Consider the following 14,765-nt stretch of genomic DNA (forward strand, 5'->3'; position numbering starts at 1 on the left):
GGTGTGTGCGTGTGTGTGTGTGTGTGTGCGCGTGCGCGCGCGCTGGGGTGGGATGAAGAAGAATCACCACAGATGATAGCAGTTTAGCCCCTCAGCAGCCTGGAGCCCTTCCATAGTCCCCATACCTCACAGGTGACCATCACTCACTCACTCACACACACACACACACACACACACACACACACCCCTCCCCCCCCACCCCCCAAAAGGGATAGGTGGTTAATGGGAAAAAAAGAAACCCTTGTTCTTTGGGAAACAGAGCCACGAGGCTGATCTTAGCCTTTCCCCAACGTGCACAACCCTGGGTTTGAGTCTGTTCTTCTCTTTTCCTGGGGCCTCCTAGAACTACCCAGCCAGTAAGGAACCAGATTTATGAACAATCAAGCTTTATTTTTACAAAAATGAAAATTGTAGCATGTCTCAACAGCCGGCCTGAGGTAGGGCTGGCTCAGAACCCACTCAAAACTACTGCTTTCCCTTTGTCCTTTCTTGGTTTCAAAGCAAAACCAAGTGGCCCAGGAATGAACCCCCAGCCCTAAAAGGTTGGTCAAGGGTGGGGTCTGACTGAGACTGAGGTGGCCAATGCCAGCAGGGGGGTATTGGCAGCCTCACCTCTTCTTCCAGGAAGGGGCATAAAGGGACCATGAAGGTGGGTGCACCTCACCTCACTCTGTAGGCTGTTATGGCTCTAAGAAGGAGTGGGGTGCAGGGTGGGCCTCTTAGGGCCAGATCTTTGCTCTGGGCAAACAGGGACACAAGGCTCAGGTTCAGCTGCATTTGCCAAAGCAGCAGGTCTTGTCTCTCCAACAGGTTCCTGGGAGGGACTGCATCTCTGGGTAAGCCCCAAAGCCCCAGGAGTCAGAAGCCTCTAATTTCAGGTGCCCAAGCACTGGGGACACACAGGTCTAGGAGCACAGCGGGGGCAGTGGGGAGGAGCTATCACTGCACCCTCCAGGCAAGAGTGGTCCCTGAGTAGCTGGCTTCTCTGGCCCACAGGCAGGGGTGGCCCTGCCAGTCACGGGTTCTGAAAATCCAGGACATGGAGGTTGTAAGACAGCGCAGCATAGAGATGCTTGGTGGTGAGACGCAGGCAGTACACAGGGCTGCTGAGAGGGGTCGACGTCAGTGGGAAGGCCTGGAAGGGAGGGCACAAGAAGTGGTAAGAGCTTTCCCAGTGGGAAATGGAGGTACCTTATCCCAAGATCCCCAAGCCCAGTGAAACAGGGACATGTGCCACCATAGGCTTCCTCCAGCCCTATCCTTGGCCATACCACCCTCTCTCAGATGCAACCCATAATGACAAGTCCTGGCATCCTGGAGGTGTGAGGCAGGCAAGACACTCACATGCAGGCAGGCCCTTTGGCGCCGGTCCCACAGCCGCACCACGCCGTAGTAGGAGGAACCTGTGGCCAGCAGGTGGTTGCCATCTGTCTGCAGGCAGTACAGGGTGCTGTCGTGGGGTTCCTCCCACTCCATGACACATTTCCTGTCCAGGAAGGGAAGATACAGAGGGAGGTTCAGGGTGGCCTCCACCTCCACCTCAGCTCCCTCTGGGGCCTTGAGGAACTGCGGGGAGGGTTAGGGAGCTATTCTAGGCTGGCGGAGAGAGAGTCTGAATCATCAGATTCTTTATAAACCGAACTTAATGGGAAAGCCATCCTCTGTAAAGGGCTCTCACCGAGCCCCAGACCACACAGCAGATTATGCCTGCATTTGTGTTTCCACACGGCCGGCTACTTGTCATAGGACTCATGAGGGGGAGAAGTAATAAAGGCCTCAAGAAAGGCTGGGACAGAATGCCGAGGGACGGTACCCTGACAGCTCCAGAGGCTCTGAGAAGTGCCTGCGGTTATCAGGGCCTGCTGGCTACAGTCTCCCAGGCCACCAGGACCGGGGCTGCCCCAGGGTAGGGAGTCTAAGCTTGATACGACCTTGGAAACCCCTTCCTCCCCAGGTCACGTGAAATCTCTGTGTCCTCTCCCATGGGCCGACCCGAGCCTAGAGAGAGGACTGGGATTGCATGGGGACTCCCACCACCTGTCCTCCCTGCCCAGCACACTCACCGGACACTGGTGCGGAGGTCCCAGTAGCGCACGTAGGTGTCATAGCCACAGGACAGCAGTGTGGAAGGGGACTCGTACATGACGTCTAGCACCCCTGCCCCTGGGGGAAAGTCACTGCCCAGGTGTGTCACCAGCTGCCCACTGGGGAGAGGAAGGGCAGAGGGTGAAAAGGCTGCCCCACCTTGGCCCACTCTTGCAACTTTCAGATGGTATTAGACCTTGGGGAAATGCAGCTCTCCTTCCTCCTCAGCTAGAATTAGACTCCCTGCGGAAGGGGGCCAAGGGAGGAGATGCCCGACTCCTAGCCCCCTCACCCCCACCGTGAGGCCTCTCCAGCCAGTCCCAGCCCCCATCCCTCCCCCAGCAGCCCTTCCATCACACCTGCGTGCAGCTGCCCCCCGCCCAGCCACTCCTCCTCAGGACGATGAATGGGCCTTGCTGAAGGGGTCGGCCCCCCTCACATACACACACTTGGTTACTTTATACTCCTTGATCCTGCAGGTCATGCAGTTCTGAGCTGCCTGAGTCCAATGCCTTAATTCCTGCCTGTAATCTGGGGCTCAAACCTCATTGGGGATAAAGACCACACAAAGGGAGAAGGGGAGTCCCAGGAGATGTTAAAACAAGTAAACACCTTTGTGTCTGGGGAGAGAAATCGCTGAGAAAGCAGCTTAGCGGGCTGTCCCTGGTGTTCCTGGCCTGGCTGGCCCCCAGCCTGGGGCTAGCACGCCTCTGTGATCACAGCCCCCAGCCTGCTGGGTTCCAACCTGCTCCCCCCACCCTCACCCCACCCGGTGGCCGAGAGCAGATTACTGAGAAGAACAATTTCTTTGTGACTGTGTAATTCCCTCCGTGACCGCGGCAGTGGGCACACCCCTTGCCCTGATGCCAGACCCCTAGCAACCATGTAGGGGGGCCTCCTGGCCCTAGCAACTACCCCTCAACATCAAGTGTACCCGCTAATCCCTGTGGCTAGGGGACGGGTGGAAGTATTGAGTTTTTGCAGAATGATTGAGGGGAATGAAGGAGAAGGGGTACCCTCCAGGACCGATGCCTCGGCTTCTTTCACCCTTGAGATGCTGGGCTCTCCTCCATGGCGTGAGGAGAAACAAGGCCATGGACACTTCACAAGAACATCCAGGTAAGAGGCCCTGGCATGGGGTGGAGAGGACTTCATAGCCTCACCAGCCCAGCTTTGGCTCAAGCATCATTTCAGCAAAGGATGTGAGGCAGGCAAGGCTGCCAGCCACGTGTCTGAGTGCAGACTTCAGCTCCAGTCTTTCCGCCTTGCTCAGATTAGGACCCTCAACCTTCCTTCTTCCCAGTGGAGCTGCCATATTCCCTGAAGGCTAAAGGAATCAAAGGAGGAGGCTGGGGGTTTCTTTCTGCCCACTCTGAGCAGTAAGCCCCAGGAAGGAGCACTGCTGCTGTCCAGTGGGCGGTAGGCCCCAAGTCAGCACCCCTGTCCCCAGCCTCCTTCCTAGGGAAGTTCTTATCTTCCTCTCAGTAGCCCAGTGCTGGGCCTATGGGGAGAAGATGAAGTGAAGATGTCCACTGGGGAGCATCAGGCAGAAGGCCATCTCCCCAGGTCAATGTCTCATACAGACCACTGACCTTGGCTCCCAGAGGAGCCCTGTTTCCCAGGTGGGCCACCAGCCATAATTCAGCCACTGTATGAGAGTGTCTGTCTCTGTCTCTGTCTCTCTCTCTCAAGGTACACCGGGTGGGGGCTGTTTTGCTCCACAGTTCTTCCTTTCCTTCCAGATTTGGGGGCCCTGCCCCCTCCATTAGTGAGGCCTTAAGGAATGATTGAGGAGCTCTCCCCTTTAATCTACAGAAGTAATTTCATGTTTGTCTGTTTGAAATAGAAGATGAAAGGCGGTGGGGGTTGGGAGGAGTGAAGCCCAGCATGGCTCTACCTGCCCACCCCTGGTCCTAGGGTTCAGAGGGAAGGAGAGCTGGCACCCATGGAGCTGGGCAGGGACAGCAGTGTAACAGGCACACCCAGACTGGGCTGCCAACTTGGCATCCAAGCCACCACTGGAAAACTATCTGCAATAAGAAATACAGAACAGCCCAAGGGGCCCCTGCCCTCTCCAAGGGCCCAAGTGAGTGCCAGCCCCTGGGGGCTAGCACAGGTCCTGAGAGCCCCTCTGCCAGCCCGGCCTGGCCAGGGGCTGAGGAGTTTCTTTCTGCTGCGCTGTTCTCTGGTTCTCTGAAATGGCCACACACAATTTAAATGGGCCAATAAAAAGATACAATTTCTTTTACCTCTGGGCTCAGGACCCTCGAGGCTCTGTTGTGCAATGCCCATGAGGTTAAGTTCAGAGCATAAACTGACACACCAGGCTCTGGGAAATGGCCCCTCTCTTCAAATAGCGGCCCAGCAGTGCCACAGAAGCCCTGCTGGGGCTTTGATTTGGGAAAACAAACAGAAATGGCACCATAGGCCCTTCAAGGCCCCCACCCTAAGACCTATTTAACTAGAAAACTCTAGCTCAACTGCTCTGGTGGAGGGAGAGATTGGCCCAACAATAGCCCCAAACTTGGGGGGAAGGGGGACAAAACAAGCTGTCTGTCTCCTCATCCCCTCCTCCTGGGCTCCTTTTCTTGTTGCAAGTGTGTTCTTGTAAAAATGATTAGATTGCAATTTGTATAACATGGTGACCCCCAAATTCAGACATTTCACCCCTTTTCTCTGGAAAGAATGTTAAGAATGCTTCTCGGCCTCTCACTGTGGGAGGTTGGGGGTGCAGAGCCTTGGCTGTGGCACAACTTGTGTGGGAACAGGGCTGCTGCTCAGAGCCCTGGGCCAAGACAGGAGCAAGGGCCAGTCTGTCACTATAGAGGGCCAGACAAAAAGTCCATTCCCTTCCAACTCCTGCAGACAAAGCCCAGGCCTCCAGGAGCCGCTGAGGGCTGGCGGGGCCTCCACACCCCAGCCTCCCCCAAGCCTGACTCCAGCAATTCTCTCGACCCAGCAAAAGATAAAGACGGATGGGGCCGCCCGTGTGAGCCTGATGAATGAGACACAGGCTGGGAGGGGCAGCCTGACGGAGACTTGTTCCCTTGGCCCTGGCTATGCGGCCTTCTCCTGGGATCCCCCAGTGCCTAGGCAGGAAGAAGCAAGCAGAGTGTGGCCACATCCTTGAGTGATCCCTTAAAAAGGGAAATAGGACCCCCTGGCCCAACCCCTCCTGCTGCCCAGGCAATTCCACTGCAGCTGGAGGGAAGACAGGAACTCCCTGCCAGTCACAGAGGAGGGAAATTTAAGTGAAACACTGACACCCATCACTGCAGGTAGGTGCTGGCTCTAAAGACCTGGATGGCCCATCTGGGAGAGGCCCTGAGCCCCATGCTAGAATGGGCACAGGGGCAGTCCCTGGTACGCTGCTCCCCAAGTGTGGGCCCTGCAGAGCTGGGAAGCCTGGTGCCCTGCTGATTCTTCTCCCAGCATCCCCTACAAGCCTCCTGTACTAGAGTACTCCAGAGTCACCACTGGCTCCTACCTCCCAGCCCACATCTCAGGATGCCCATGGCTCCCATACTGTTTTGCAGCCATTTTTAACATACTGGGTTCCTGATGATGTTCCCTGGAGACTCCATGGGTCTCCTGCAACTGGATGTGAGGACACCCCATCTGGCATGGGCTATCCTGAAATGCAACAGTGGCTTTTACGGAGAGAAAGGAAGGAAGAGTGACAAACAGTTTACCTTCTCCCATCTCCTCTGCTCCCTAGGAGACAGATGACCTGAAGGTATAAGCTGGGCCCAGCATGGTCACTAAGAGAATGGGAGGTTTTTCCTCCCTTCCTTCCACTTCCTCCTTCCTTCAATAAACAACCATTAATTGAGCACCTTCTGTATACAAGGCATTGTGCTTAATAGAAGCTAAAGGGAGATGTGAGCTGTGACTATGAAGAAGACATTAACTCTGCTTTCAAGGAATTTTCAGTCCAGCAAGGGGGAGAGGTGTGAATCATGTATCCAACTAACAATACAAAATGTAACTTGGTAGGTACTGAGGAGAGATAAGAGAAAGTTCTATAAGGGGTCAGATAAGGAAAAAGAACATTTCTGGCTGGGGATATTAACTGATTCTTCACTGAGGGACAGGTCTGTGACAGTCAATGACAGGAGAGGGGGATGGCCCAGGTGGAAGAAATAGCAACAACAAAGGTGCCGAGGCAGGGCAGCCAGGCTGTTGGGCAGTGGCTGGAGGCCGGGGAGCGTGCAGGGAAGAAGCTGGCAGGATCTGGCCTCCAGACCATGGTGGGCCTTAGGATGTAGACCCCTTACCTTGCATGAACTCCGTGAGTAGCAGAAAGCCATGAGATTTTTGAGTAGGAAGTGACTGTCCTAGTTTGGCCCCTGGTTGCAGGTAAGGAAACCGAGTGCCACAGAGGAAAAGTGACTTTCTTAAAATCATTTAACAAGAAAGGGTAGCGCCTGAATTCATGATAAAGGCTGAACTCCTAGAAAACCAGTCTGGCAGCAGCATTCAGGCTGACAGGAACAGGGGAAATGAATTGAAGGGCCTGTTCTCTGTGTCTGCTGAGGCCGGATAAGATGGATATGCGGGTTACCTGGCGGCAGAGCAGGTAACCACCACAGCCACCACAGCCGCAGCTCGTGAGTCCCTACTGTGCGCCAAGCACTGTGCTGAATGCTTTACACATATCAGCTCATTTCATCCTCACAACAGGCCTATGAGGTAAGTTTCTTAACCCCATTTTACAAATGAAAAACTCGGGTGGCATACCTAGTGCATTAAAGTCAGGTCTAGATGCTCCTGAGTACCCGCACTCCCTGCCTCACAGACAACGCAGCCACTTGGTCACTGCCCCCTCAACATGCTCTGTCCAGTTGCACAATTGGATTTGCCCCACAGACACCCAGATCCAACTCCAACCCTCACCTATTCTTTGCAGATCTCTCCACCTCCCAGGTGCCCAAGGGCACAGATAGGTTCTAAATGTAAGAAGAGAGGAGTGGAGATGAGAAGCCCATGGAAGCCTCACTTGCCCGGCCCCATCAGGTGAGAGAGAAGGGCTTCCCAAGCACACAGCCTCTCACATGCATGTGTGTGCACACACCCCCAGCACCCGCCCGCGCACACGTGTTCAGACACAATGGCTCAAAGGCCAGGCAGCCAGGCAGCCTACTTTGTACTGCTAACAAGGGGACCGTAATTACAGGAAGGGGCAGCCGGGCAGATAAAAGGATACAAAATTTCAACATCTGTTGCCATAAAGGGATAAGGAGAAGTGAAACGCAAAGTATCAGTTTGGTGTCAGCAGGCAGAGAGCCAATTTCAAAGAGTTCAGGGGGACAGAGGGGACAAGAAAGAAAAAGGAAAGGGGGGAGAAAGAGAGAAAGAAATTACAGGGTTCCTTAAAGAGGTAAAGAAAAAAGAGAATGGAAAAGCTGTCAGTAATACTTTCAAAGGAGAAGGCAGGTACTTTAAAGGGGGCAATTCCGTAATCACCCTGACAGTGGGCCAGGCCCTCTGCGTGGGGCGGGGGCAGAGGGCCAGGGGCAGAGACAAAGCCACACCTGGGCAGGATGGGCACTAGTAGTGCCCTCAGAGTGGCCCAGCCAGTGCTCGGGACACTGTTTCCTTCTCCAGATGGTCAAAAAGGGCTCCAGCCAGGTGTCCCTTGCCATCCCAAATGTCATTAGATGCCCTAATACTCATATCCTGTGCTCATTGCAGGGAGACAAGGTAAGTTCCCAGCTGAGAGGAGCGCTACATCAGGCCACACCTGTGGCTGACCAGGTGGCCTTTATGAGTGCTCTAACACAGTGTTCGGTGGAAAAGGCCACCAATTTCAGCCACAGGGGTAAGGATCAAGGAGGGCTTTGTGAAGAAGGTGCTATTTATGCTGAAGGGTGAGCAGGTTTCCTTAGGTGCAGATGGGGTATTCTAGGCATGGAGTTGGTTTGAGCAAAAGCACTGAGGGGAAAAATATAGGGCACCTGTCAGAATGGGTGAAAAGCCTACTCTGCCCCTGCCTTTGTTGAGAAAGAGGAGGTTTAGGGGCTTTGAGATAGAAATGGAGGCGTAATGGGGACCCAGGGATGACCCTGGCCCAAGGGGAAGGAGAGATAAAAAGATGTGTGCGGAGGCATGCATATGGTCATACACGTGGCAGGGCAGCCAATGACTCGATGCCCTAGGAGCAGCCAGGTCACCAAAGCCCCTGCACCCCCTTCCCTACTCACAGTACCCAAGGTGGCTTAAGGCTATAGTGGACCCACTGTGTCTAGGATCACAGCCTCTCCATCCTCAAGTCCACCTGCCCACAGCCACCAGGGGCCCAGCTGTGTTCTCTTCTCAGGGCATTAATGCGATATCCAACTCCAATGCCCCTTGGCAGAAAAACTAAAATTCACAGCAAGTAAAGCCTGGGGAATGAGGGTGTGATATCAGGACAGTCAGACCCACCAGGGCCTCCCAGGGGCTGGGGGTGCATGCCCCACACAGCCAACACTTGGCACCTTCCCTGGGGCCTACCCAAGGGTTCTGCTCAAATGCAGACAGAAAACACTAGATGAACCTTGATTCCTTCAGACCCCGGGCTCAGGAGCAGGATGGCTTTGGCAGTTCCTTGGGGCCTGACAAGACCACAGGGCCTAGCCACGGATACTTCAGTGGTTGGTCTGCAGAGATGTAGGTCCAGGGGAGCAGGGTGTGGTGGCATGTACATACAGTCCCAGCTACTTGGGAGGCCAAGGCAGGAGGATTGTTTGAGCCCAGGAGTTTAAGGCCAGCTTGAGCAACATAGTGGGATCCCATCTCAAATAAATTATTTATTTTTTTTAAAGGATAGAAGTACAGGAGTTCCTTGTACTTGGGAGTTGGGGAATGGGCTTGAAGACCATCTACTGTTGGAAGCAGGAACAATCTGGCACCCTGAGGTTGGCTGAAGGACTCCATCTTTCTTGTTAAGACGAGTTAGAAATCCCCTGTCCTTGAGCCTAACCCCATGGTGCCCAGCTCTAGGAGAGAGAAAGGCAGAAAGGGAGGAAGGCAGAGGGAGAGAGCCAAGCTCTTGCCACTTAGGCAACAGCTGGGTACCCACAGCTGCCTTCTGACCTGTGTGCTCCAGCCCCTCATCCCTGCCCCAGCCTAGCCTGCAGGGAGAACAGGGTTTCTAGAGGTCTTGCTGGAATGAGGGGCTGAGGGAGCCATGGTGACCCTGACAAGGGTCCCCAGGCATTGTGAGAGGTAGCATAGGCTGCCTGAGGACAGGTAGCTAAGAGACACATAGACAGACGTAGGCAGTGGCTCCCCAATGGGGGCAGCTACAGCTCTGAGTGTGTCCCAGCCCCCACCATCATCCTGAGGGCAGCCCCTGGAGGGGCAAAGCTCAAGGGGAAACTGCCCTCCAGTACTCTCCCCCTTCACCCAAGTCACAGCACACACATAAAAGAGAAAATCCAGGCGCTCCTCAGGTTTCAGTGGTGACAAGTTAAAAGCAAAGAATCCATCCAGCATGCACACCGCCCAGCCCCGAGTCCTGCCGGCGATGCTACTCCACCTCACGGATTGGCCTGTCAGTCAGGCTTTGGTGATATTGAAAGATCAAACTCTGTCCTGCCTGTTTATTACCTTAATCCTATTTTCTACATGGCTTTATTATCTGCTTGGGCTTCCCTGGGCAAGACTGCTCCGCAGAGTCATCCTGTCCATCCATTTCCTCCCACAAAAAACAGATGCTTCCACCAGGGTGTCTTTCCTCAATCCCTGCACCGCTCAGTCCTCCAAGCTTCTCTGAGGATAGGATAGATTTTTAAATAAGGCCTGGCCCCTCCCAGTGGTGAGGACAGCAGCCTGGGGGCAGGAGAGAAGGCAATGCCAAGCGATACCACAAGCAGCAGAGCCCGTGGGCTGGCCAGAGGATGCAGTGGCCATTTCTCATCTGGCTCCAGTGAGAATCACAGTCATAGCTGTCATTTGGGTTTATTCTGGTTTCAGTAAAGATCCAGTGGTCAGGGTTAGTGAGGTCTACTGATTTCATAACAGAATAACATTCAGAGACTTGGTGCCTTAGAACTCCATCCTGACCATAAATCTGTGCCCAAGAGTACCCTTCACCATATGCAGAAGGGGCCACTCAAAGATTACCCAACCTTCAAGATGAAGCTGAGGCACGGGGGTACCTCCAGGCCACCCCCAGCGAGCCACCCCCCAGCTTGTGTGTCATTCTGGGCCCAGGCAGGTGAGGTGCCAAGCACAAGGCCCAGCTACATGACCAAGTAAAACTGACTTCCAGCAGACATTCCCACCTCTGTGATCTGCAACTTACTGTCAAAAGCCTTTCCTATACCACGAGGTCATCAGGTTCACCTCCCTGTCCCCTGGTCACCAGGCTACAGGTATCTTGAGGATTAAAAGGTTGAGCCTCCAAAAATTCCAAGTACTAATGTGGAAATAACTGTGAGGGGGGAGGAAGAGAGGGAAGGAGGAGCTAGCTTGCTCGAGGTTACAGGCACCGTGTGGGGTACTTTTTCACAATAATTTTGTTCATACTACCTCTGTTAGGTAGGGATAATTAATTCCCACTTTACAAATGTGGAAACTGAAGCCCCAAGAAGCCCCAGATTACAGAGCTAATAAGCGGCAAAGTAGTTCTGGAGCCCAGGTCTGTCTGGACACACAGCTGGTGCTCCCTCCATAGCAGCTCACAGCTGCCCATCAAACTTGCCCTGGCATGCTTCTTCCTCACCAGGGCACGGGCTCCGCCTGCCCCAGCTCCACTCAGAAGGGAGAAGGGCCAGTGGTAGGAGTTTGTCAGGGTGAACTCATGGGAACAAATTTCATAGCTTGCAGAAACTCTAACATCCCTGAGCTAAAGGAAAAAGGAGCCCTGGGAAGTTCTAGCTAGGCTGGCAACAGTGTGATGCAACCACTGGCTACATTAACAAAAGTAGAAGATTTAAAATGAGGGAGGTGACAGCACCTGCCACTCATCAGACCACACCTGGTCTGTTCGGTACTCAGTTATGAATACACCATCTCAAAATCACACCAGATAAATTAGAGAAACTTTCAGGTGAGAATGGTCCTGAAACCAGTGTAAGACCAACACTATAGGTCACCCATCCAGCCATTCCTCCCATTCTCTCTTGCTGACCAAACCCTGCTTCTGTGCCACCCTATTCCCCCTTCCTGCTAACGTGTAAGAGGGGGAGAGCTGGGCTCTTCCCCAGGCCCAGGAAGAAGCCTGAATTTTGACTGGTCATTCCATTCCCCTTGACAGGGTTTTGTGTAGGTTGAGCACTGGATACAATTTTGGCTATTAGATGTGTGGAGAAGTCTGCTTGGCGGCTAATAGGGAAGGTCTCCTAATCTTAAGAAGGGACCCCAGGCAAGGATATATTCTTTTCTTTGCTTCTTCCCTTTGAGTGTTGCCTTGTGAGTTGGTGGAGCTGCCCTAAACAAGCCTGAGAGCAAAAGCCACCTTGACTAGGGTGGCGAAGCAGAAAGCTAAGAGAATATGGGCCCTCTTGGTCTCATTGAGCTACTGAACCGTCAACCCTGGAATCACCCAACCACCTAACTTCTGGGTTCCTTGTCATCTAAGATAGTAATAATCCCATTATTGTTGGAGCTACTTTGAATTAGGTCTTCATTACTTACAGCCAAAAGGTATGGCTAACTGATCTACTATGTTTATGAGGAACAATTGAAAGACCTACAACTTTTGGCCTGGAAAAGGGAAGACCCTGGAGGAGCAGAACCAAAGTTTTCTGATATTGAAAGGCCCGTCCTTTAGGCCTTCAACTTGCTTCTTGTCCAGGATCACAGCTCTAGGAAGCAAATCAACCTGTGATAGAGGGTGGGCATTCTAACTCTCAGGGCTATCCAAAGATGAAATGTGTTGTTTTGGCAAGTAGCAAGTTTCCTATCCCTGTTCTTGGATGATCATCAAAAGAGAGTGTTGTAGAAAAAACCATGTTTAATTAAAACATCTTGTGTTATAAAAAAAAATCTTTTGGAAAGACTGACTATAGACTGGATTTTTCAGAAAAAAGATATGGCTAATGCTTTCCTGTGCAGATGGAGAAAAAAGGAGAAGAAAAGGCTAGAGCAACTAAGGTAGGAGGCAGGCAGGACAAACACATCTTCACTACTACTGTAAAATTTGGCATTTAAAAACACAAAATGTGGGGACCTAGGGCTACGTGAAGAGTTCTTAAACTTGGTACTAAAAGAGTGACTGATAAAAGAAAAAGTTGATAATTTGGACTGCATCAAAATTTTGTTCTGCAGAAGATTCTATTGAGAGGATAAAAAGACAAGCTACAGATTTGGAGTAGGTATTAGCAAGCCATATATGTGACAAAGGATTAATATCTAGAATATATAAAGAACTCTCAAAACTCAATGGTAAAAAAAGCAAAGAGTGCTTGCCTTGGCAGCACAGATACCAAAATTGAAAGGGTATAGAGAAGATTATTAGCATGGTCCTTGCACAAGGATGACATGCAAATTCATGAAGCATTCCATTAGAAAAAAAAAAGCAAACAAACCAATGGGCAAAAGACATGAACAGACATTTTGCCAAAGAGGATATACAGGAAATATATGGCAAATCAACAAACACATGAAAATATGTGCAACATCATTAGCTGTTAGGGGAAATTCAAATTAAAACCATGATGAGATGTAACACCCATTAGAATAGCTAAAATAAAAGATAGTGACAATACCAAATGCTGGTGAGGATGTGAAGAAATTATATCTCTCATACATTGCTGGTGGGAATGCAAAATGGTAAAGATATTCCGAAAAATAGTTTGGCAGGTAAAAAACTAAACATACACTTACGAAACAACCCAGCAATTATACTCGTTGGCATTTATCCCAGAGAAATGAAAATACATGCCCACACAAAAACCTGTACAAAAATGTTCACGATAGCTTTATCTGCAGTAGTCAAAAAATTGAAAACTGGCTGGGAGTGGTGGCTCATGCCTATAATCCTAGCACTCTGAGAGGCCGAGGCAGGAGGATCACTTGAGGTTGGGAGTTCGAGACCAGCCTGAGCAAGAGTGAGACCCTGCCTCTACTAGAAATAGAAAGAAATTAGCTGGGCAACTAAAAATAGAAAAAATTAGCCAGGCATGGTGGCGCGTGCCTATAGTCCCAGCTACTCAAGAGCCGAGGCAGGAGGATCGCTTGAGCCTAGGAGTTTGAGGTTGCTGTGAGCTAGGCTGACGCCACAGCACTCTAGCCTGGGCAACAGAGCGAGACTCTGTCTCAAAAAAAGAAACTCTGGCATATCCATACTGTGGAATATTACTCAGCAATAAAAACAAACAAGCTATTGATACATGCAAAAACTTCTATGAGTCTCAAGGGAAATATGCTTTTTTAAAAGCCAATCTTGAAAAGTGATACACTGTATGATTCCATTTATTTAACATTTTCAAAATGAAAAAATTACAGAGATGGAAAGTACATAAGTGGTTGCCAGGAATTAGAGATAAGAGGAGTGTGAGTATGTATGTATGTGTGTGTGTCTAGTTCTGTGCAGTTTTATCGCATGTGCAGATTCAGGTAACCACCACCACAATGAAGATACACAATCAAGTTCCATCGGCACAAAGATCCCTTATACACCCCTTTGTAGTCTCATTCTCAATAAAGGTCTGTGGATTGTACCAATGTCTATTTCCTGGTTTTGATAGTATACTATATTATGTAAGATGTTACATGGGTACCTCTCCATTCTATTTTTGTAACTTTCTGTGGATCTACAATTATTTCAAAATAAAAAGTTAAAAAAAAACCAACAGAACAGCAAATAATCAGATGGAAATATGTCAAGCCTGACAAGGCCGGGAATTGTGAATAAAACCTAAATGTATTTTAACTGTTTGTATGATTCTTTTTATGGGTCTGCAGACCACCTTCAAAATTCCTTTATTTTAGAAAAATCATCTGAGGATAGATGGGATTTTATGTAGCCACATAGGCACTCCTCAGAGAAAGAGTATCATAAATCCAAATTGCTGTTGTTATCATAAATTCTACACAAAACTATTTACTTATTATAAATTACTTCAACAGTCTCCTTAAGCTAACCCTGAACCATTCCATGTGAGAAGGCACCACAGAGGAGGCTGTCAGTGGGTAGTGGGGAAGGGTCATTTCCAGCCTCCTTCTGGACCATGTGGCCCACTGAGGCCGGGCCTGGCTCAGCTAGTTCTTTCCTCTGCCTCCCACTGCCCCAGCCCCGCCCCCACTGGAAGCCATAGTGGGCTCAGGAATCTCTTACCTGTTGAGGTCCCAGATTCTCAGGGGTGAGAAGTGCCCACAACAAGCCGTCCCTGTCACAAAAGAGCTGCCAAACAAAAGGAGAGCAGAGTCAGATCTGGCTTGTCAGAACTTGTGGTAGAAATGGCTTACAATTAGAAACACCTGCTTGTTCTTCAGGGGATTGTGGGGTTAAGCCAGAATGAGAGAAGCAGCCGAGAGCCGTGAGAATTGTAGAAGACAACTTGGAGCACTGTGAGGGCTGCAGCCTCCCAGAGCTGCCTGGCCAAAGGCCCTGAAAGTTCAACAACAGCTGAGCTCTGTTGTTTTTGTCTCTGTCCACCATAAAAACAGATCTCTAGCTGGATGCGGTGGCTCACGCCTGTAATCCTAGCACTCTGGGAGTCCAAGGCAGGAGGATCGCTTGAGGTCAG

At 51.0% G+C, this 14,765-nt stretch overlaps 1 protein-coding gene across 1 annotated transcript in view; it reads right to left on the bottom strand.

Moving 5' to 3' along the window:
• Nucleotides 1-373: 373 nt before the first annotated feature.
• The window catches only part of FBXW4 (F-box and WD repeat domain containing 4), an 89,308-nt gene continuing 74,916 nt past the window's right edge, over nucleotides 374-14,765 (bottom strand). The window contains exons 6-9 of the mRNA XM_012661773.1: nucleotides 14,354-14,419; nucleotides 2,064-2,204; nucleotides 1,345-1,486; nucleotides 374-1,135 (exon numbers count right to left, since the gene is read on the bottom strand). Coding sequence (XP_012517227.1) covers nucleotides 1,016-1,135; nucleotides 1,345-1,486; nucleotides 2,064-2,204; nucleotides 14,354-14,419 — 469 coding nt within the window. The 3' untranslated portion in view covers nucleotides 374-1,015. The remainder of the gene's footprint in view (nucleotides 1,136-1,344; nucleotides 1,487-2,063; nucleotides 2,205-14,353; nucleotides 14,420-14,765) is intronic.

This window comes from Propithecus coquereli, unplaced genomic scaffold (genome assembly GCF_000956105.1).
Source record: "Propithecus coquereli isolate 6110/MARCELLA unplaced genomic scaffold, Pcoq_1.0 Scaffold73, whole genome shotgun sequence".
In the NCBI taxonomy this organism is placed as follows: Eukaryota; Metazoa; Chordata; class Mammalia; order Primates; family Indriidae; genus Propithecus; species Propithecus coquereli.